At 44.9% G+C, this 23369-nt stretch overlaps 1 protein-coding gene across 6 annotated transcripts in view; it reads right to left on the bottom strand.

Moving 5' to 3' along the window:
* Positions 1-22695, bottom strand: part of SLCO2A1 (solute carrier organic anion transporter family member 2A1) — a 58596-nt gene extending 35901 nt beyond the window's left edge. For 2 of the 6 annotated variants that reach the window (XM_088670756.1, XM_088670757.1), the window contains exons 1-2: positions 22483-22694; positions 20582-20689 (exon numbers count right to left, since the gene is read on the bottom strand). In XM_088670756.1, the coding sequence (XP_088526882.1) occupies positions 20582-20689; positions 22483-22563 (189 nt within the window). In that variant the 5' untranslated portion in view covers positions 22564-22694. Of the gene's footprint in view, positions 1-20581; positions 20815-22482 lie in introns of all 6 variants that reach the window. The other 4 variants (XM_088670758.1, XM_035132882.3, XM_035132883.3 and 1 more) reach the window with 4 other exon arrangements.
* Between the last annotated feature and the right edge of the window lie 674 nt (positions 22696-23369).

Below are 23369 nucleotides of genomic sequence, written 5' to 3'. Positions count from 1 at the left end.
GGAATCTTCCATAAGGAAAACCAACTGCAGGACTCAAAGAGGGGGGAAATGTGAATGTTCTCCCTTAATTGAAAGCTGGCTGGTACTACAGAAAGGAATGTCTCCCAGGAGAGCAACATTTGTTATGCCTTTATTAACTGAAGCTTCTGCAGCTGTTTGATGATGATACCAGATATTATGATTCGATGACATGGCAGATGTGTCCTATTAGTTATTGAACGCTGAAGGGGCAGTGTATTTAGAGACAAAAATACATTTTCATTATGTTTAAAACAAAGTACACTAGGAAGTCTCCTTCATGGATCACTTGAATAACTCAGAGAAGCTATGAGCTATGCCGTGCAGGGCCACCCAAGATGGACAGGTCATAGTGGAGAGTTTTGACTAAATGTTGAGCCACCTGGAGCAGGAACCGGCAAGCCACTCCAGTATCCCTGCCAAGAAACTCCATGGACAAAGACAACAGGCATATAAAAGTTATAGTGCCTGGCATGCTGTGGTCCATGGTGTCACGAAGAGTCGGACATGACTAAACGACTAAACAACAACAACACTAGGAAGTTATTCATTAATCAGTACAGAACACATTCAAGACCATTCAAGCCTTATGCATTTCAAGAAACCCCATTCTCTATACTAGCAAGTGGTTTCAAAAGGCTCCCTTTATCCTCTCTAGGGTTTGCTTGACTTAGTATTATATGCGGTATGGTTTTGGCCTACTCTCAGCCTGTCTCCTTTAACACCTGCAGCTCACTCAGTTAACATCCATTTTCTAGGAGTGGGCAGAACGCATCGCAGAAAACCATAGATTAAATACCACCACCTAAAACGCACTCCAATCTTATGGCCTTTTAACCTCCCCATTGTTTATCTTTGTAGAAGAGTCCTTAGTAAAAGGCAACCGTTTTCAAAAACTATTCTGCGTAATGCAGAATAGGGGTTTCCTGGGTCCATGTCTCTCTTCCAGCACCCAGGTTGAAAATACTGTTTTGTATTGTATTGTAAATGGAACTTCATAGTGCACATTAAAAACAACAACACAGCATGACATTTGTTCATAGAACAACAGTAAAAAAAACACACCAACCCAACACAATTCCTCAAGCATTCTGGAATGCTGATCCACTTTCATACAACCCTAAACCCAGCTACTATTCAGTAGTCATGACAAGAAGGAAGTTGGAGAAGAGAGGAGAGATGAAGAGGAGGCAAACAGTACAGATTTATATGTCAAAACAAAAACCTGGATCAGATGCTATTAGATTCCGTGCTAGCATCACACCAGCTAAATGCTACAGTGTCTCATTTGGCACATGTGTGAAGCAGAAGGCAGACAAGCCTTTTCCAGCATGTAGGTCCCAGGAGGTTAGCAGCACATTTCTGTGCATATCTGCTCAGAAGTAAGATGCATTAAGATCAATGAGGCTTCCTCAAAATTTAGTGGGTACAGGATTGCAGTCTTAAGTCCCAAGTGACAGAAAGGAAACTCTCCACATCCTGAGGCACAGTAGGCTACACTAACAGTTTTGATCTATATTTAGCCATTTTTATAGAACATTTTTAAATTGGAAGGAAAACTACTGTTTGCCACACCCCAAAAACACACAAGGAGGAGAAGAAACAGACTCAGAAAGCACCTTCTCTAAGAGAATGGCTTGGTATGCTTGTCACTTTAAAGTTAAACCGTAGTTAAATAAACTAAACTATGGTTTAAATGCGAGTGTGCAGCATGCTAGTGCACACTGCTGAAATCGTAGGCCCTTCCCTTCTACTCAACTCCTGCTGCTACCATACTGCAGGAGACAAGTCACAGCCTTGCTTAGTGTTACAAGCCCCCTTTTTTTGCTTCAGAGTCTATTTATTTATTTTATTCCTTAACCATCCCACAGTCTACATTCCCTAGGCCAGGCTTCCTCAACCTCGGCCCTCCAGATGTTTTTGGCCTACAACTCCCATGATCCCTAGCTAGCAGGGCCAGTGGTCAGGGATGATGGGAACTGTAGTCTCAAAACAGCTGGAGGGCCGAGGTTGAGGAAGCCTGCTCTAGGCAAACTACAGTTTGCGTACATTACAACACTAAATAAATAAAACTGCAAAAATCAGACTTAAGGGTAAGCAAAACGTATTACTCGCATTGGGAGGGAACAACTTCCTAATAGGACAAAATGCAAAGTAAGAACCATTTTTTAAAATCCAAGTTTCCTGTATTTTTTTTTTCAATTCAACACCTGTATATGTATGTATGTATGTGTGTATATATATATATATATATATATATATATATATATATATATATATATATATAACCATCTATACAAAATATAATTCTGAGACGTACAATAGAAAGGGGAGAGGGGAAAAGGATAATGAGTCCTCAGCGGTCACTATTGTGTAGGCCCAACTGCCCCAGATTTGACCTCAAAAATTCTAGTCAAAAATTGCACCATAACTCTAGTAAGTGCAGGAGAGTCATCGCTCAGCAGGAACTGGGTCACGAGTTGTTTATTGGAGGGGGCACAGAGCCACAAAGAGGACACTAAGGGATCATCACGTAAGGAGTTAAAAAGAGGGCATTCCAGAATCATGTGGTCCATAGAGTCAGGTACATTTTGGCCACAGGTGCAGAGTCTGTTCTAGTAAGGGATACCTCTGAGCCTTCCAGACAACACAGAGGACGGAAAGGCATGCAAGCGGGCCAACATAAATACTCTACGATGTAATGGGGTGACCAGATCATAAAAATATTTAGGCATCATTCCATGATTTCCAAGGATGATGGATGGAAATGCTATATTACTAAGATCATGTATGTCAGGGGTGGGGGACCTGTATCCCGCCATATGCCTTTGTACTTGAACACCCATCAGCCCCAATCACCATGGCCACTGGCTGGGGATAATGGGAGCTGCAGGAAGGCAACAGGTTCTCCACTTCTGATCTATGCAAAGCACTTTGTCCCAGGACATGGTCCGAGGGCACAACACACCAACATTGCTGAAGCTATGCTAGTCTGTGTCTAGATGAAATGCTGCCTGTGAATTCAATGCACACTGATTGGGTCTTCCATTGAAGAAAGGGAAGAGATAATAAATTCGAGCACACAGGAAAACTGTCCTAGAAATATTTACTCAGCTATCATTGTCACCCACTTGCTCAGGAACTGATGCTTTATAAGTTTTCTGTCATTTTGCTGTTTCACTTTTACTCTTCTGGTCTGATTTTTATCTGCCGATGTTTCAACTATCATGCTTTTAAGGCTGTTTGCTGCCCATAGCATTTTAAATAATTTTGTTATGTAGCAAACCGCTTGGTGTGTCCCCCACAACAGAATAGTGAAATGAGAAGGGATGCATTTGATCTAACCTCAAGGAATGACACACAAATTACTTTTGAGAGGGATTAATGATGTGAAGACAGTGAAGATGACAAGCACATAAGACTGAAGAGAAAATTCCGGAGAAGGTGAAATCAAGAACAGGAGGACATAACAAGGAGTCCGAAAGTCAGGGAAGTGAGAACTGGAAAACGATGGACTAAAACAAGTAAGATGACCCCTTTTGTAGGCCTTGTAGGCTTGGCTTGTAGATACATGAGCTCTGCTATCTCTCCTACTCCCCAATGCAGCCCAACATGTTGACAGTTTCCTCTGTAGAAACTGACAGCAATTTCCTCAAAGACATATTCTGTTGATCCAGACTGGGGCATTTCCAATGCACTTGGTTTTTCTCCATCAGCAACATAAACTGCAAAGCAACATTTGTTGCTTTCCTGAACTACACAGTAAGGACAAGTGATACTCCCAAAATGTATGCCAGAGATCACAGGAGCTGCCGCAGCTGGAAACTCTACTAACTAGCTCAGCCATAACATTGGCTGGGCAAATGGATTATTCCTGCAAGGCTGCAATGTTACACATGAGCTCAGCCCAGAAAACCTGGAAGATATCATTATTTTTTTAAAAAAAAATGCCACTACATCTGTAAAGATGGCACAGTGATCCTAAACTCCACTTCATTGTTGAAAGTGATCTCCGGCAAGAGGGAGCCAGACCATGTCTTGTGACATCAGGCAAATTTCAGACAACATTCATCAGGCTTTTTGTAAAATAAGCCACACTTCATATGCATTTGTACTTATCTCAGCCACCTGTTAATCACCTTGATGTTTATTTTAAAGACAGCTGAATGATCATATCTACAGGCTGTTTGCATAAGCAGCTTATAAATCCCTCTTCTGAATGGCTTCACCTGCCCTGATTGTGTGATTATGACAGGCTGGCTGCAGTACATTAAAGGTAAAGGTAAAGGGACCCCTGACCATTAGGTCCAGTCATGACCGACTCTGGGGTTGCGCGCTCATCTCGCATTATTGGCCGAGGGAGCCAGCGTATAGCTTCCAGGTCATGTGGCCAGCATGACAAAGCCACTTCTGGCAAACCAGAGCAGCACATGGAAACACTGTTTACCTTCCCGCTATAGCGGTTCCTATTTATCTACTTGCATTTTGATGTGCTTTTGAACTGCTAGGTTGGCAGGAGCTGGGACCGAGCAACGGGAGCTCACCCCGTTGCGGGGATTCGAACCGCCGACCTTCTGATCAGCAAGCCCTAGGGCTCAGTGGTTTAGCCCACAGCGCCACCTGGGTCCAAATCTTCACACCAATGCAATGCAGATGCAGCATACCTATTCAGAAGTGAGCCCCACTAAGATGACTAAGACTTATTCCCAAGCTAATGCAGGGATCGAAGCCCAAGAACTGCTTAGTAATAGGGCTATCTTTTATTTATTTGATCACATTTTAATTTCAACCGTCCTACAAAGATGCTCAGGGGCTCTTCCCTCCCTGCTGCATTTCAAACTTGCAGGAAGCCTGAGTTAGCGGAGGGAGACCGACCAACCCAGCACGATTTGCGACTCAGTGAGGATTTGAACCTGGATCTCCCCAGTGCTAGTCTGACACTTTAACTGATGCACCAAAATAGCTTGCTCTTTTGCATTGGAAACAACCTCAAAGACCCCATGAGAACCAGGACCGCAAGTCTAACCTTTGACGAGCATAGGTTGCCAATAATGAAAAGCAGAAAAGGAGCTGTCTTACTTTTTCTGTAACCTGCTCTCCTTTCTATATATTAAAAACAACAAAAGGCCAGGTGAAGTCATAGGTGACAGGAGATCTGGAAGAAAGCAAATCCCACTCTCTGTCCAGCCTTTCCCATCCTTGTCATTCTATATAAAGACAGCAAATCCCACTGGCTATCAGGATAAGTCCCAGGGGGCTTTACATCAGAGCGAATACATTGGTTATAGCAGCTTCATGTTCCCTACCTTTCTGTCACATATGCCTCCTCAGTTATATGGAATTAAAAAAAGATTAAGATTGTGGCAACAAAAGGAATCGAATTGAAATGAAATAAAACATTGTCTTTTCATTCACAATTACCACGAAGAGAAAGAGAAAGGAGATCTGGATCCTGTCTATTTAGACTCGATAAAATATTATGACAACATGTAAAAATGGGAGCAGAGTCTATTTTCAGCAAACTGACAGCATGCAGTGTATACACAATAATGTAAAACTGGCTGTATTCTTTTGTCATAAAGGCTTCAGCCGACAGCTGATGCAGAGTAACGGGAATCAGTCAACAAGTCTGTTTACCCTTAGACTGCATATAAACGTCTGTTATGAAATGTAAAGCTTGCGAAGGTCTGGCAGAAGGCAGACAGCGCTATTGTGGCAACGTTGGTCAGAAAGCCACGTCTCACGCCTACGGTAACCACAGAACTGGTTAATGTTAAAGACATCCATGATAGGTCAGAGTTGAGGGTATTGGTTCCCAGTGGAAGCAGAACGTCCTTTTCCTGTTCTGCAAGCAGAGAGTTTGAGAGTCAAGGGACATAGTCAAATTAGCTCCCCATAGGGACTTGGTTCTCCTGACTCCAAAGGAGCAGTGCTGGTTGGAACAAGAGAGGATCTTCTAGCCAAGGCAGAGAAACTGGCAATGAGCAGGCTGCTTCTTTGGGGGGGGGGGAAGAGTACAGTTAAGCCCAGTCTTGAGCTGCTTTTCTGTTGTCAAGAGTGGAACAAAGGGAGTTGAGAGCGAAGGAGAAGAGTCTCCCTTGGCATCTTTATGCTAACAGATAAAAAGCACTTATATACAGGAGGAGGAGGAGACTCTTGAGAGTCCCATGGACTGCAAGAAGATCAAACCTATCCATTCTGAAGGAAATCAGCCCTGAGTGCTCCCTGGAAGGACAGATCGTGAAGCTGAGGCTCCAATACTTTGGCCACCTCATGAGAAGAGAAGAATCCTTGGAAAAGACCCTGATGTTGGGAAAGATGGAGGGCACTAGGAGGGGATGACAGAGGACGAGATGGTTGGACAGTGTTCTCGAAGCTACAAACATGAGTTTGACCAAACTGCGGGAGGCAGTGGAAGACAGGAGTGCCTGGCGTGCTATGGTCCATGGGGTCACGAAGAGTCGGACACGACTAAACGACTAAACAACAACAACAACATATACATAACCCACTAGAAATTTAGTCATAGGGAAATGGAGGGGGGCAGGAAAGGGCGGGGCAAGGTAATGTCTGAATTTCTTCTCATTGCTCTGAAAACATCATCATCATCATCATCATCATCATCAAGATGAGACCCAAAGGCAATTGCTCTTATCTGCACTATAATTTCTCCACCTTCGAAGTATGAAACAGCAGGAAGGGAATTGCTGACACACAATGAATCCCTATCTAGAAAGTGGTTGCATGAATGATGAGTAGGCAGCAGCTCAAAGCATGTGCTGACAGTCTTCAAGACATTTTAAACCAGGCACAGGCAAACTCGGCCCTCCAGATGTTTTGAGACTACAACTCCCACCATCCCTGATCACTGGTCCTGTTAGCTAGGGATGATGGGAGTTGCAGTCCCAAAACATCTGGAGGGCCGAGTTTGCCTATGCCTGCTTTAAACACAATCAGCATTACAGAGGATTAAATTTTTTAAGTGGCATTTGTAGCAGAAAAACTTAAGAACCTTGCTCCATCTAGTCCTGTTCCCAACATAGCCAGCTTCCCAAGAGCTCATGGTGGCCAATATGGATGGGGGTGATCTCACTTTTATCTTCACAAGAATCCTGTGTAGTAGGCTCAGTTGAGAGACAATGGTTGGGCCACAGTCACTCAGGGAGGTTCACATCTGCATGGAGATTTGAACTCTTTCTAGACAGTCTAATCATGACTCCACACTGGCTATAGTGCACTTCACATTGGGTCGAATCTAACCTAGGTTAGTCCCACTGAGGTACCACTGGCAGCAATGTGAAAAGTCAGTCATGACTTTAGTTTAAGTTCCACTGAAATAATGGGAACCACTTGGGGTAAATCCACTTGGGGTAAATCCCACAGAACCCAATGGAACTTACTTCTGAGTAGACATGTATAAGATGGGATCCAGATGTGCAGTCTAATCCCATGTCACACAAATTATTTGCGTTTTGAAAACTCTCCAGTTAAAAAGACCACAATTTTAACTTCAAATGTTTAGTTGCTGCTTTTCCCCCACTCAAATCTCCAAACCAGGTATCAGAAAACATCATAAAAACTCCATGACCAAAAAGCTATTTAAGAAAGCAGTGCAACAAAATAAGTAGCAGCAGTCAGCAAAACCATTTCTAAAACAGCCACAGGAAAAGCAGCCAGTAAAACAAACAGATCAGCAGGGACAACAAATTCAGTTAAAAGCTTTGTGGGGGGGGGGCGTCGTCCTTAAACTAGCACTGAGCAAAGGTATCTACCAGAACTGACTGGGAAAGGCATTCTGAAAACACACCTTTCTGGCCTTTCAGCTGCCTGTTGAAACGTTTCTGTCTAGCACATACATCTGAAACAATACGCTCTCCTTTCCTTTTTATTTTTTACCCTGCCCTCACTTCCTCCCATTTCTCTGTTGCTTCCTCCTTGTTGAATTTTAGTTTGCAACCTCTTCGGGTCAGGTGGTGCTATATATATAAAATAAAATCCAGTTGAAAAGAACATAGAATCCCACTACCTTTAGAAGGGGGGGGGGAAACAAAGACCCTGGACTAGGCAGGAATTAGGGGTGGAGGGGGAGATTAGATTCCATTCACACTGAAAGGCAAACCTACTTAATTTGCACTTCCCAAAATGCACGAACAGAAACACAGCCAATGTTTGAAATTCGCTCTTATCTGAATTTTGCAATGCAGTTCCCCAGCCAAGGAATGTGCACACAGCATATAGCAGCGTAAAGTGTGCATAAAAACGCACATATTAGTGAAAATAAGATACAAAAATGCATTATATATGGGGGGGATTGCTTTGCAACAATGTGTACATTAGGCAAAGATGCATACAAACATTTATATATTAAGAGAAATTCAATGATGAGTTTTCACGGGGACTTAAAAAACAACAACCCCACAACGTACATGGAAACGGGGAGAACTGGACTTAAGAGTAGAAAAATTTGAAACTCAAGAGGTTTCAAAACTGCTGAAAGGCTATTTTGATCCAGAGAGATTCAGGTGTCTCTCTCAGTAGCTGTGAGATCATATTTAAATCAAAGAATCAAAGCGTTTGATGGGTGCAAGTGGCAGTTTCTTCTCAAATCACTTATAAGGGCAGAATTTGGGGACGCAGGTGGCGCTGTGGTTAAACCACAGAGCCTAGGGCTTGCTGATCAGAAGGTCAGCGGTTCGAATCCCTGCGACGGGGTGAGCTCCCGTTGCTCAGTCCCAGCTCCTGCCAACCTAGCAGTTCGAAAGCACGTCAAAGTGCAAGTAGATAAATAGGGACCGCTACAGCGGGAAGGTAAACGGCGTTTCCATGTGCTGCTCTGGTTCGCCAAAAGCAGCTTTGTCATGCTGGCTACATGACCTGGAAGCTGTACGCCGGCTCCCTCGGCCAATAATGCGAGATGAGCGTGCAACCCCAGAGTCGGTCACGACTGGACCTAATGGTCAGGGGTCCCTTTTAGCCCAAGCCCACAAATATCCATCTACCAGATATTACTGTTCCAGAAGGAAAAGTCAGGAATGAGTAAGCAGCATTGAGAGTGAGTTGTTGGCTGCAAGCAAGGATTTAAGTAAACTAAGCCTAAATGACATACTGTCAACCACTATACCATGTTCAGTGTTTGGAAGCATGTGAGTGTCAGTAAAGGCAGGAGAGTCAGTTTTGTTACCATCTCTTCCTCATAGTATGCTATCTAACTAACAAATCACTGCCTGTCTTGGGGTCAATGGGGATGCCCAGACACTTGAGAAAACTCTTTAAGCTGTTGTCACCTCATGGAAGACAGTGATTTATAGCCTGGCTGGAGATGGTTATTATACAAAGAGATCAATTTGCAAAAAAGAAAGAGAGGAATTTCTATGAAGTCAACGTTTAGAAAAGCACTAGCCTTTTAAGGAAATGTCTGTTAAAAGCTTCTCGACATCTTTATTACCATACAGTTTCCGCAGTGTCTGAAGAGATCTGATCTGAAAAGCCCCAAGACTCTGGATGATTAGGGTCAAGCAGCCTGCAGAAGGCCACTGCAAGAGAATTATTTGGGAGCAATTTTGCATTTCATTTAGATGAACTAAATCAATGTTTGGACTTTAGTGCAAACCAGGCTTGGTGGCATTCCACTTACGGCCAACTTCTCCAAAAACCATACTTGAACTTTGGTGGGCCTTTAACGAAAGACAAATCCAGAAGAAAACAAATTGAGAATGCTTCCTTACATGCCAGTGTTGCTCTGGGGATCAGACAGAAGAGTGCTGTTAGCTGCCCCCCATATTACAGAGTCAGTTGGCCTCCGTTAGAAGTCAGGCATTTAATGCTGTTGGTTCCATGCTGTGGAACACTCTCCCAGCAGAGATTCAGCAGCCCTCCCTGCTTTCGACTTTCAGCCATCTCTTGAAGGCCTTTTTACAACAACAGGCATTTGCTGTTGTTTTGACTGATCAGCCAGTCCCTTTAATTATTATTTGTATTGTTTTTAAATAGTGTTTTAGGTCTTACTGTTTTGCACCACCCTGATATTTTATGATAAACCAGTAGAGAAATATGGCTTTACAGAAATTGGTACATGGGACATTCTCCTGCTTGCCTGGAGTTCCTTCTGCCTCCACCCTCCTCTCCCCACCACACCAGCAGAGACCCAGGAGCATGGCATTGAACAGCTGCCTTGATTACCAAACTGCTTTTCTCAGCCCCATTTTTGGAGGCTAAAACTTTGCTGCTGCCTTATTTCCCTGTTATTTTAAAAAGTTCATTGTACAGGACATTACAGTGGTACCTCGGTTTAAGTACACAATTGGTTCCAGAAGTCTGTACTTAACCTGAAGTGAACTTTCCCATTGAAAGTAATGGAAAGTGGATTAATCCGTTCCAGACGGGTCCGCAGAGTACTCAACCTGAAGCGTACTTAACCCGAAGTATGAGTGTAATTGGTTCTGGAAGTCCGTACTTAACCTGAAGTGTACTAAACCTGAAGCGAACTTTCCCATTGAAAGTAATGGAAAGTGGATTAATCCATTCCAGACAGGTCTGCGGAGTACTTAAACTGAAAGTACTCAAACCGAAGCGTACTTAAACCGAGGTATGACTGACTGTATTTGTTACTGGTGTGCCAGTCAGGTTTCTTTGGGTCTCCCCTTCTTTGCTATGGCTAACCTGTTAACAATGAATTACTGTGTAATCTTATATTCTAAAGAGCTGCAAGAATGTATTATTTATTTCATCAAGAAGCTCAGCACTGCATGCGTGGCTTTATTCCATTTAATCCCCACAACCTCCCTGTAAGGGAGATTAGGTTGAGAAGTTGATTTGGTCCAAAAGATTTCCAGGAAGCTTCGATGAGGGGTGGGGATTTGAACCCAGGCCTCCTTGGGCAACATCAATACACTATCTGCTCTGCTCAACTAATACAGTGGTACCTTGGTTTTCGGGCGTCTCGGAAGCCAAAAGTTTTGGTTTTCAAATGCCGAAAACCCGGAGGTAATTGCTTCCGTTTTCAAACGCGCCTCAGAAGTTGAACGGCTTCCACTGCATGTTCAATTTTCACCACTAAAACTAAAATTCTCCCTTTGCGCCTCGGTTGTTGAATGTTTTAGAAGTCGAATGGTCTTAACAACCGAGGTACCACTGTACTTAACATTTATACTGCACATCAAAGGTTTATTTTATACTGCGCTCAAAGGGTTTAATGGACAGATTAGTGAACTAATGTAGTCATGATCCTCATATTTCAGAATGGGGGCTAACAGAACAGGAGGTTGCCTACTTAGCAAGACGAGTGAATGGGGCACCCCCTGGTTTGCAGTTTATACTCTTCAGTCACTATGCTATACCAGAATAAGTGGAGCAAGGGACTAAAGAAACAAACAAACCTTTTTATTGTTTCTGTTCCTGTTTAAAGATCTTCTCGTGAAAGAAACAACAACCTGTAGGCTATCCAAGTGTTGTTGGACTCCCATCCCATCAGTCTCATCCAGTATGACCAGCAGTCAGGGACGATGGGAGTTGGAGTCCAACAACATCTGGTGGCCCACAGGTTGCCGACCCCTGGTATACCTTAGCCCAGGCATCCCCAAACTTCGGCCCTCCAGATGTTTTGAACTACAGTTCCCATCACCCCTGACCACTGGTCCTTCTAGCTAGGGATCATGGGAGTTGTAGGCCAAAACATCTGGAGGGCCGCAGTTTGGGGATGCCTGCCTTAGCCTATGCATGTCTACACAGAAGTACGTACAAGGGGACTTATTTCCAGGTAAGTGCGCATAGGATTGCAACTTTACTAAAAAGAGAGAGAGAGAGATTCCTTTATATGAAGGATGGGGAACCTGTAGTTGGGAAATGCCAAGACAGAGTGCCAGGCTGGGGGCTCAAATCCCAACTCAGTGGGCAACATTGGGCAAGTCACTGTCTCACACAGCCTGTGATTTGCCTTACAGGGTCTGTCTGCAGAAAAGAAAGGAGGAACGCGTTGACAATATTCAGTAAGATGGACCAATGGTCGGACAACATAACGCAGCTTCCTTCACTCCTACAAAAATCCATGTAACACTCCCCCCCCCCAAGCTTCTTGGGTCAAGGGGAAAGTGGTATTAAAATACAATCAAGAAATACCTTAAAAGCTGCAGTTAACAGCAATCATGCTGATTACCTGAGTTAAGTTTGCTTCCCTGATCCTCAAAGATTACTATGGACAAAGCACAGTCAAAAGAAATTCTCTCCCTCAGGTTTGCCACCTACTCACTGGGGCTTCCCCTCCTCAGCAAGCGCTGTTCCTACTGCTGCATCACTGCAATAAAGGCCCTGCTGGTTTAGTTACCCAACAATCCACCAGTTTGTTTGCAGACTCTGGATTCCTGGAGTGTGTGTGCATGGTTTCATAGCTGGCTCATTGTACTTGCGCTGTTACTCTGTGCTAGATAAGCGCAGGGAGTGGGGATTACCAGAGTTTCCTCTGAGTTTTCAAATCCCTTTTGTTTTTTCTCTTGACCTACGCACTTATGCAACCTCCTTTCTCATACCGACACTGGAGGCCATGCCCTTGCCCACAGTATCAGGAGCTCCCACTGCTTAATTTGCTCATGCTAGTCTTATCTGTGGTGACCACTCCTTGGTGAAATTTCGGCATTGAGCCACCTTACCCTCCCTCAGAAAAATGGGCCTGCCTGCTCTTGTTTCCCCTAAGTGGTCCGGTTCAGCTGGCAACAGCTGCCCTCTTTGGGGACTTGCGGGTCACTCCAGCCTTATGATTAGCAGCTGTCCATGTCAAAATGTATCTTGACATCTCACTCGAGAAAGGTGCTGGCAAGAAGGCAAAATCCCACTAAACAGCACAGGGCAATTTGTAGATGAGATGTTCAAGGCACATTTCTCCCCCATGATCCTGGAAACTGTAATTTCTGAAGGTTGTTCCCTTCAGGTGGGGGAATGTGCTTTGAATGTGCCTTGAATATATGGTGTGTACACAGCCAGAGAGTGTGTGTGTTTGCATCACCTAGCCATAAGTGGTTTATTTCATGCTTCTGAAAGAGCATCCTCTTTAATGTGCAACTGCCACCAAAAGATGTGCTGGTCGAGAGAAGCAGCTGTGCCCAACTCTAAGTATGTTTACTCAAGTCCCTCCAAACTCAACATGATTTGTTCCCTAATAAGTGTGCATTTCTGTAATGAGGTCGTAATCATGTGCATAATTACTTGGAAGCAAATCCTGTGGAACTCAGGGAGACTTACTTTTGAGTAAGCTTGCAAAGGCTGCACAACTTAGACACACCTACCTTAGAGTAAGCCCCAATGAACTCAGCAGGACTTACTTCTGAGTAAGTGCCTGCTTTCCCGACTTATTCTCTCCAGCTCCTCTCAGGCAAGGCAAAAAGCAGGAAGGTCTGTTTGAAAAGAAAAGAACCAGCTCTCTCTCATTTACAGAGATTCCGCCTCCTCCAAACTACCCCCACTTTTGGTGCTGCTGCCAAGATAAACACACACTACATCCTGATTCAAACATGAAGTTATCAACACTCTGCTTTCCTACCAACATTACAAGAACCAGGTAAAACAGCAGCAAGGGAGCCTTGCAACATCCTTTCAACTGCCGCACGTTTGCTCTGAGCAAAAGCTGACATTTCTTAGACCTGGAAGGAATTTGGCTTCCAAGCCTCAGTAAAATGTGTACAATCCAAGGAATGAGATCAGAAGCAACTCCATCAGTCAGGCACACAACACCTATTGATGGGTGCAAGGCCATTAGGACTTCTCATCCTTACTTTAAATGCTTCAAATGAAACCTTTTTGAACTGAGGGTCAAGGAGCTTGCTAACCTTGCAAGTAAATTAACAGAATGAACTAGTCTTCAGAGGGTTTTAATAGTTATCCTGTCTTCTACACACCCATGTTAGACCAGGTTAGACAAAGGAACCAACACTCTTCCCATTCACAGAAATGAGATTGCCTAGATGGGAGCATCTATGACTGCTGGTGTGAATGGCTGCTTAACTGAACTTGTTGCAGACTGTATACTTTTTTGCATTTTATTACCCCTTCTGCATCTGAATGTGTGTATCACATACATGCACTCCTACTTGCCAATTGAGGGTAATGCTCCATACATTTGATGAAGTCGACTCTGCAGGCCACAAAAGCTGATGCCACAAAAAATGTATTGATCTTGAGCGTACAACATTAGTTTTGCTGCGAGAAATTTAACACAGATACCACTCTAGAAGTTGGACTGGGACTGATTTAGCCAGCAAACCTAACCATCCTCCTATCAAAACCCGCCTTTCCTGGACCTTTAGAAACAAAAGAACAGTCAATGCATTAGTTCGAGATGGTCTCCCCTTTTTCCCCATGCTGAAATTGAGATGAACCAGATGAATCAGATCTGGGATTTCTGGTTTCTTAATTCTGAACTGAGGTTTTCCGTTATTAGGTCAACAACAATCTTAGAAAATAAGCGCAAAAGCTTTCAGGTTTTCCAAAACTCTTCACCAGGCTAAATTAAAACAAAGCAAAATGGAAGGAACTCATGGAAGACAACATGAATCTACGTCTGGTCAGAGTCTTGTGGCAGAATATGGGCAGAAGGAGGAGGTGTTCAAATGAGGATGTTAGCTCCCTCCTCCCACATTTGGCCATAAGACTCTGACCAGATGCAGATTCATGGCATGATCAGTTCTCCCTTTCCCCTAAGCCGCTTTCTTAGCCATCCAGCCTGATGGAAGAATTTTTTTGAAACTCAAAAGCTTGCACGTTATTTCACAAGATGGGTTTAATAAAGGGTATTTCCTAAAAGGGATTTTGGAGTATTTCGTCACGGTCCAAAAAAGCTACCTTTACTTTTTTTTGTTAATAACAAACAACCCACTTCCTCAGCAACTCTATTACTTTCAGCTGCCAATTCCCCAGAAGCTCCCAAATGTCTCCGTGCAGCTTCTTATCTATGAATTTGCCATGATGAGCAGATATCTAAGGACCAACATACTAGCGGTACTAGCTCCCTTCCCTTCCTCCTCCTCTATCACTAGCTGTGGCTAAACATCAGCAGTTAGGGGCCTCGGAGCTCCCACCTCAAGAGTCATGTGGAAGTGATTCAACCTCTCGCACAGCAGATGAAGGATAATCGGGATGGGGGGGGATACTCAGCACAGAGGGCTTTCTCTGAAAAGGCTGCTGTTTGTTATTTCTGGAGTAACTTTTGAGAAAGGCATTCTGTAAACACCGTGCCCTAAAACAAACAGGAGCTCCATTATCTTGTGCCGACAGACCAGAGCTTGAAGGGTGTATATTTAACAGAGAAATGCCTTGAGCTTATGAAAGTAACGCCGCTTGTTTAGTTTCTCTGGCACAGCCTGCGCAGGTAGGGTCTTGGCACTGCTCCAGCTCTCGCATGGGAATGACAAAGTGAGGACTAAACCTCAGCTCCACACAGGCATCATCCCGCCAGGGGCAGGGCTGCCTTGTTGCCATAACGGAGAGGAACACGGGACTGCCGCTCTCCATCCGTTTGGCTTGCAAGCAAACAGATTGCCGGGTGGAGAGAACCCATCCCAAGCAAACTTGCCATGCCAATGGAACACAATGACAAAAGGTAACAAAATCACCATTGTGCCAACATCAGTGTTCGTCCTTACGATGGGAAACCAGGGAAGGCTTCAAATATAGGACGCTGGCTAATGGATACTAATGAATTTCTACAGTGGTCCTGCTGCCAGACTAAATATCATGGTTCCACATGTGCAGGCACACACAAAACTGTGGAGAAACACAACTGCTGTGGGATTTGAAAGGTGACTACCGTATGACCCCATTCAGAAATGACAGCGTGAAGTTTCTACAAATTGAGTGGGTATAGAACAGGAGTGGGGAACCTCAAGCCGGGGGGGAAGGCAAGCCTGCTTCCCCGAGGCTACACCTCCTCAGCAGTCCAGCCTCTTGGCTTCCCCAAGTGCCTTTGCCTGGCTGAAATGTGTCCTTAACCTGCTTGCCTGGACGGTTCATGGAGAGAAGTGTGTGGGGCGTGTACATGGGTGACTATGCAGAAGCTTGGATGCAATGCAGCCTACTGTACAAAAGGTATGGATCACAGGATCACACCCACCCTTTGACCAGTTTTTGCCACTGGCATGCGACCCTCTGGGGGGTTCACCATGATGGGATGTGGTCCTCTTGCTGAAAAAGGTTCCTCCACCCCACCTTCATATAAAATCCATGGGGATCAAGGTCCAGATAAACCAGCATGGTAGGCAGAAAGTTGGATTAGAACCAGGGGGGCTCGGGTTCAAATGCCCACTCATCTACAAAGCTCACAGGGTGATCTCCGGCCTATCGTTTTCTCGCAACACTCTCAATCTGATCTAGCTCAAAGCCTTGTTCTGGGGACAAAATGGGGAGAGGAAAGAACTATGTATGAGATACTTGGGGGGAGGGCAAGATAAAAATGCAGCAACAATAAATGCAAAGGTAACAGATAAACCCACTGCAGCTGAAGGTCTTGTGAAACAGCAAGCGACTGACTAGGAGGCTCGTGGCAAACGTACGTTTATTTACAAACTTCTTGTCCAGGTTTAATACTGGCTTGGTGCTACAAGCTTTGCTCGGGTTCTAAATCATTTTACAAAGACCATGGTGTTGTTCAATCACAGAGCACAGGGTTAGCTCAAGAGGCCCTGTGTAGAAGATTTGCATCAGACGCAAAGCAAACTCATTTGACCTGGTAGGGTAAGTAGTTTGGGATAGTGGTGGCCTGAGAGAGGCCGTTCTCCATGGCAGCCCCTAAGCTGTGGAATTCCCTTCCCCAGAGTGATTCTCCTGATACTATGCAGCTTTCTGCAAAAGGCTGTGTCTTAGTGTAGACCCAGGTCATCAAGCCTGAGCTTCCACAGCAGCCGCCTGCCATGAACCGTCATTGGGACGATTTGCAGCAACGGCAGTAGGTATTTTCTATACTTGTGATAACATTTTATCCTCTTGTTAATTATGCTACTTTACATGTGCATTCTATACTTGACTTCCTTTGATAACGTTTTCTTTTGAAATGTTTAGGATAATTGCTTTTTTGTTAACGTTTTTGTGCTACGTTAAATGTGTATTCTGTACTTGACCTCCTTTGTAATGTTTTATTTTGAAATCTTTTAAGATAATATTTGAGTTCCCTGTTAAACATGTTGCTTTGAATGTATACTTTTTATTTGACTTTTAAACATTTTATTCTGGATTGTTTAATTTGATATTTTAATTTAGGCTATAAACAGCTTTGAATATTTCCCCCTTAAAAACAGAAAGCAGTAATAATAACAATAACAATAAAATGCTGAAAACACACCTCTTTCCCCTGCCCTTTGACACTTGAAAAGTGTGTGTTCAGGACCCACCCTATTCCCATGACTGTAATTTATTGTAACTGGTTTTAATACTGAATTCTTGTAAACTACCCTGCGACTTGGCGCTGGTGAAGGACTGGCAATACATTTATTGATGTTATTAATATTAATATTAATGATTAAAGGTGCTCTCCCTACAGAGAGTCATCCTAGGTAAGCATACCAGTATGCTCACTTTGTAGGGCCAATCCCAAATCTAAGAATGGGAAGGGAGGAAAAAGGTCAAGTGTGTTTGCTTTTGAACCAGAAAAATTCAAGGCAGGGAATATTTGTTCTCACTTGAGGGCTTTCCTCCATGCACGCCCTGAGCCAGCCAAAGCACTTATAATCGACTAGCCTGCCTCATGAAACCTCACATTTATTATGGGAACACTGATAAAAACCATTTCTGCAATGCTACTGTCAAGAGTGTAAACAGCAAAGTTGCATAATGTTAGTGGCCAACATACAACTGCCTCCACCTCTTCACCAGCTCTGGAATGTGCAAGTGAGACTCATTGGAAAAATATGTCCCCGTTGTTGTGCCATTCAAGGAAGGAAATATAGGATTGTGCTTCTCTGGGCATTTGCAATGTATTTACACCCAGTTCCCTAAGATGACAAGTGTTTATTTATCTGCACCCAACTCTGTCCCTGGATAGGGAAGCTTACAGCAATTTCATCACTATCCAAAGAGCTCTCAATCTAAACAGGTTTCTATCCCTCCACTCTCATTTGGGATTATGCTACTAATCCCAACAGTTTCCCTTGAAACCCTTTTTCCTCCCACCAGGACTTTTTTCTTTTCTTATCTGCATCCTTTATTCATACAAACTGGAAGTCTCCTCTTGAAACAGTTTCCCTCTTGGGAAAGTTTGCCTAGTTAAAGGTACTTTTCTCTCTCTCCAGAGCTCTCCCACTCAAGAAAGGTCAAGAAAGATGCTATAGGATTGAGTTCTAAAGCTGCAAAACTATGAGCGCTCACTCGGAGCAAGTCCCATCAATCAATCAATCAAAAATGATCATTTATTGGTGCTTTCTGTTGATATATGCATGCATCTGGCTGCAGTGGTGCCAAACTACATGCGCTACATTACATGCATGGGTTGCACTTGTGCCCTCAAAATGGTGGGGGAAAGATCCAGACAAGGGCCATGGGGGGCAATATGGAAGCACTTAATCCCCCCTCCCTGTTTTGTGATCTATTTGCCCCCCAGGGGGGAGCTGCTAACTGCACCAGTACCAGTTTTCCTCCCCATGTAAACAGCACCCAAGGGAGCAATTTTCACCAGGACTATAATGCGTAAGAGAGGGTTAACTCCCTCCTGCTCTCATAAGTGGTGCCATCAAGGCAGGACTTTGGGGCAAAAGACCTGGTCTCCATTCAGCAGAATAATCAGGAAGGCCCCCTAATGCAGCAGTAAACCAAATAGTACACATTCCCAACTAAAGAGGGTGACCCCCCCCAGACATAAGATCACCATGCCCAGAGCCTAGAATTCCCTATCCACAGCATGGTCCCAAATCAGATTGCCCCATATAGCTCCTATTTTTTTCGGTTACAAAAAAATACACAAGTGCAAAACATGCACTCAACATAGCATGCCCCACAGCACTGTATTAAGACCTCCCATTTGATAAAGCCATTGTGCTTCTCTTTTATTCCCTTTTCTCATTTCTGAACTTCCTTGGTGGCCACCAACTGCTAAGGAAGGGGATCAGATGCTATACTTCTTCCCCCAGCTGGTTAGCAGCTGCCCTGCTTCTCCCAGCAAGAGGAATATGTTGCTAAGCCAGACTGTCCTCTGCAAAGACAGCATCCTTCAGCACTTCGGCAATCTTCTGGATAGGCAACAGCATGCAACAATGACCGCTACTTACTTCTGAGTGTCATTATTACTCATATATGAGGCGGGGAAATGCACACATGTTCAAGAGAAAACATTCACCCATTTGCAGAGTATCATCTCCAATAAGGGGAGGGGAGAGGAGAGGTAAAAGAGGGAGGATTAAAACACCAACACCAAGATTTCCAGATGGCAAAAGTAAGGATGGCTTCCACTCCAGAGGAGAAGCAATTATTTACAGCACCATCCAAGACATGGTCTTTGAATTAAAAAATCAATTCCCACTTATGGTATTTCCAGGTTAACAAATCTGTGGATTGGGGTGAAAGCACTCAGGTGCAGGTAAATAAAGCCAGACATTTGTCAATGAGGAGAGGAGAGCACTATAAATGTTGATTACAGGTACAATGGAAAATTCATATGCCACTTTATGACCCCTATCCAGAGTGTGTTGCAACCGGAGCAATATATTCAATGTTTGTTAAACTAAAAAATAATTGTTATTTAGCATTTACTTCAAGTAAGTGTCACAGGACTGCAAAATAATAGCACAACCCTATGCAAGTTTATTCAGAGATATGTCCTACTGTGTTCACTTCAGCGAGGCTTACTTCCAAGTAAGTGTGCTTAGAACTGCACCCTTATTCCAGTCCTATCCATGTTCACCCATAAGTAATTCAATGAGGCTTACACACAATCCAAACCTGCAGTTCAACCAGTGGAATTTAAATCAACATAATTTATGCTGGTTTAAATCCAAAAAAGGGTGTGTGGCAGGGATGGGACAGGGCAAGGAGAGGCTATTCCAAATCCCTTTCAATCCATCTCATGACCTGGCAAGTCAACAGAACTTAGCTGGCAAAAAGAGAATTGCAGGTCAAATTCCTCCCAGAGTTTGGAATAGGGTAACTTAATATGGGTGCAATTTACATGTTTTTCCTATAGTTAGGTTTGCTCAGTACAATGCAAACAGTATTGCAGTCTCAACCGTGCAATCCTATGCAGGGCTGCTCAGGATTACATTCCACCTAGTTCAATGGGATTTACTCCCAGGTAAGTGGGCACAGGATTGCCTCCAACTCTGGGAATTTAAATCTGAAACAGAATGCTGTCAATGGAATCCACGACCACGAGATGAACCCGGTCCAGTCTCTACCTAAATGCGCTCGGAGGTCGCTCTGAGAGCAAGCGCTTCCTTGCCAGCGGGAGTCGGACTGACTGGCAGTACTTGTGCGCTGCAGAAGCCGAACTCAAAAAAAGCCCCAACATAAAAATACACACAGTTTCATTCAAAGGAATGAATGAAAAGCAACCCATTGCACCATCCCCTAAGCAGCAAAGCTGCACCAGGGGGCCCCTTACCTTGATGTTACAGAAGACACTCGCGGAGCAGGTGTTCCCAATCCTGGGAGCTTTGCCGTTTTCCGGCGCCATCCCCATGGTCTGCTCCTCGGCGCGATCCGGCGGCTCCTCGGGAGACAAAGGGCGAGTTAGCCCGGAGCGTCAGCAGCCCGTCCCGCGTTGCCCGCGCTCGTGAACAGCCTCGCTCAGGTGGCTGCCTTCTTCGCAACCTCCCCGCGAGCCAGTACGGAAAGCTGCCCGGGCGAAAGAGCGCAGAGCGTGCCGTTTTTATAACTCTGCCGCGCACTTCGAAGCGATGATGAAACTAACTTTCTCCTCCCTCTTTCCCTCTAGTGCGTAAAAGCAGGCGCTGGGAAATGCGCCACCAGGCACACGGCGCTTCCCGCCCGAAAAGCAGGTGGGAGCTTCTCGCCCTCCGAGGGGACCGGCAAGATTTCTCTCTCGATCCCTCCCAAGCTTGCAGGGTGGGAGAGAGCTCAACCCCGCAGGAAGTCAGACCCTCTGGAGGGAGCGCCGGCAAATCCCTTCCCTCCGAGTTCCTCGACTCCAAAACCGCGCGCTCCGTGGGGAGACGTGGGGCTGCAGGCTGTGGCTTCTTCTCCGAGGTTTCCGGCTGAACCTGCCGTCGGGGCCTCTTGTGAAAGCTTCGTCGGTGGGGTAGTGGGCGAGGCCGCTCGCAGTCTCTCCGAGCACGGCATGCGGCTTCCACGTGTGCGAGGTCAGGCTTCGACCTGCGGTCGGTTTGGCTCCAGCCCTTGGCTTTCCAAAGGCCCCTGGCCCGGGGAGTGGCGCCCATGGCGCGGGGCGTTTGCGCAAAAGAATCGATCTCCCCCGGCCGTTTTACGCACGGCCAGCCTCTACGGAGAAGGGCTTCGCCGTGGCCTAGGCTGCTCTGCAGCTTGGAGCGAGGCCGGCCACTGTCCCTGCAGACAGCATGGTCCAAGCAGGCGAACCTAGCCGGTGGGCGCTGTTTCTTCCCCCGTTGCTTGGAAGCCCAGTCGCCCCGCAGTTACCTCGAGAGGTACTGACACAACGGAGGGCTGATCCCGCGAGCGGCCCGGCATGTTCGTCTCCCGGCGGCCAACGGGATTGAACCGACTCTATTAAATATTAACCTCCTCAACGTGGCTGAGGTGGCTCTGGGTTGCCTGATCTGTGTCTAGGAGTACAGCAAAATGAAGTGGGGGAACTCTGCTATCTTAAATAAGCAAACGCTTGCAAGGAGAAAACTAGCAGAAGGGGCTAGGACCTTTTCCTTCTCGTATTACAGTAGTTTTCTACTGGCAGGGCATTGCGTGTGTTTGTATTTAGCTAAAGAAAGGGGGAAGCTTTCAACGATGGCACCCTGGTCGCCAAGTAACAACATTTTCCACCTACAAGTTGAGGTCTCTTACCTCCTCCTGCCTCATGGGGAGATCTGGATCAAGAAACCTCAATTATATTCAGAATGCCTGTTAATAGAAAATGGTGACACTTGGGAAACTTCTCCAGTGAGCCAGCTGGTATGGCCCCTCTTATTGTGGGTCCTTCCCCGTTCCACTGTAGTATGGAATAGTTAAATAGAGACCAACAAAATGGCTCCCTTATGAAAACTCAAGCACCACAAAGTAATCCTCATGCACTCTTCAGTGCTTAATCTCAGCTTCTAGACCTCCATTTATATAGCATCAAATTTCTCCATAGTTCAGGCAGCCTGCTGCCCCCTTTCCTCCTGCTCACAGTCTCTTAGTATCATGGTTCTCCTTTCCCTCCATAGACTCTGTAAGAACTACTTGTTCTCCAAGAACTCAGTAAGCTCCTGAAGACGGAAGGCAAAAGGTGACATTTTCCCTACTCCCATTCCGCTGCCTCTCAAGCCAGCCTGTAATGAAACGACCAACCTGCTACTTGCATCAACTTGCCTCATGTCCTACCTCCAGTAATGGGTGACAGTTATTCTTCATCTCCATTGCAGCTTTTGGAATAGATTGAGATGTGTCCATCTTCTCTCCCTCTTGAGCAAAAGCTCATCTCACCATCCTTTCATTATACTTGAAACCCATTTTTATCTTGATCACCACCTGCAAGATCTCAGCCTCTTGATGTTCCTATTACGCCATGTCCCTAGAATGAAATATTAGCCACTCAAAGTTAAATGATAACTAGTTCTTAAAATAGGTTCCCACCCACCCCCAGTTCTTGTTTTTTTTTAAGGTCTCTGTGTCAAAGAGATTTTTATGGCAGATGGGTGAAAACTTGGCCACAAAAAATGCCTTCTTAAGTGAAGCTACAAACGCAGTACAAGACTCATGGGCAATGGCACATACTAGATGTTCCCCTTGACTTAGCACAAACAATTTCATAAAAGATGCAGTACAAACAGAGAAATCTTTTCCTCAGAACCCCAGCAGAATCTACGGAAGAATAAAGCACACCGCTGGGCAGCTTTCCAAAGTCACTTGTCATGTGTTTAACTTGCTTGGAATAAGCCCTTTCTTATCCTTTTTACCCCAAATTCAGCATGAAATAACCTCAAACTTGCATATTCTACACTGCCAAGTTTCAAATACAGTACTGTATTTTCCGGTGTATAAGACGATGTTTTTTATTATTCAAAAACGTTAAAAATTGGGGGTCGTCTTATACACGGATATTGCAGAGGGGGGACGGGCAATTGGTGGCAGCCGCAAGCAGGAGATTTTCAGCAGTGATTGTTGGCTGTGGCAAGGCCTGCTGACAATTGGCGGCCGCTGCGGCAATTGGGTGGGTGGTTGGCGACTGCTGGCGGCAAGCGGGCAAACGATTTGTG

Source organism: Zootoca vivipara, chromosome 5 (assembly GCF_965207765.1).
Source record: "Zootoca vivipara chromosome 5, rZooViv2.hap1.1, whole genome shotgun sequence".
Lineage (NCBI taxonomy): Eukaryota > Metazoa > Chordata > Lepidosauria > Squamata > Lacertidae > Zootoca > Zootoca vivipara.
Note: the sequence above shows the minus strand (reverse complement) of the source record. Positions and strands in the feature narration are given on the sequence as shown.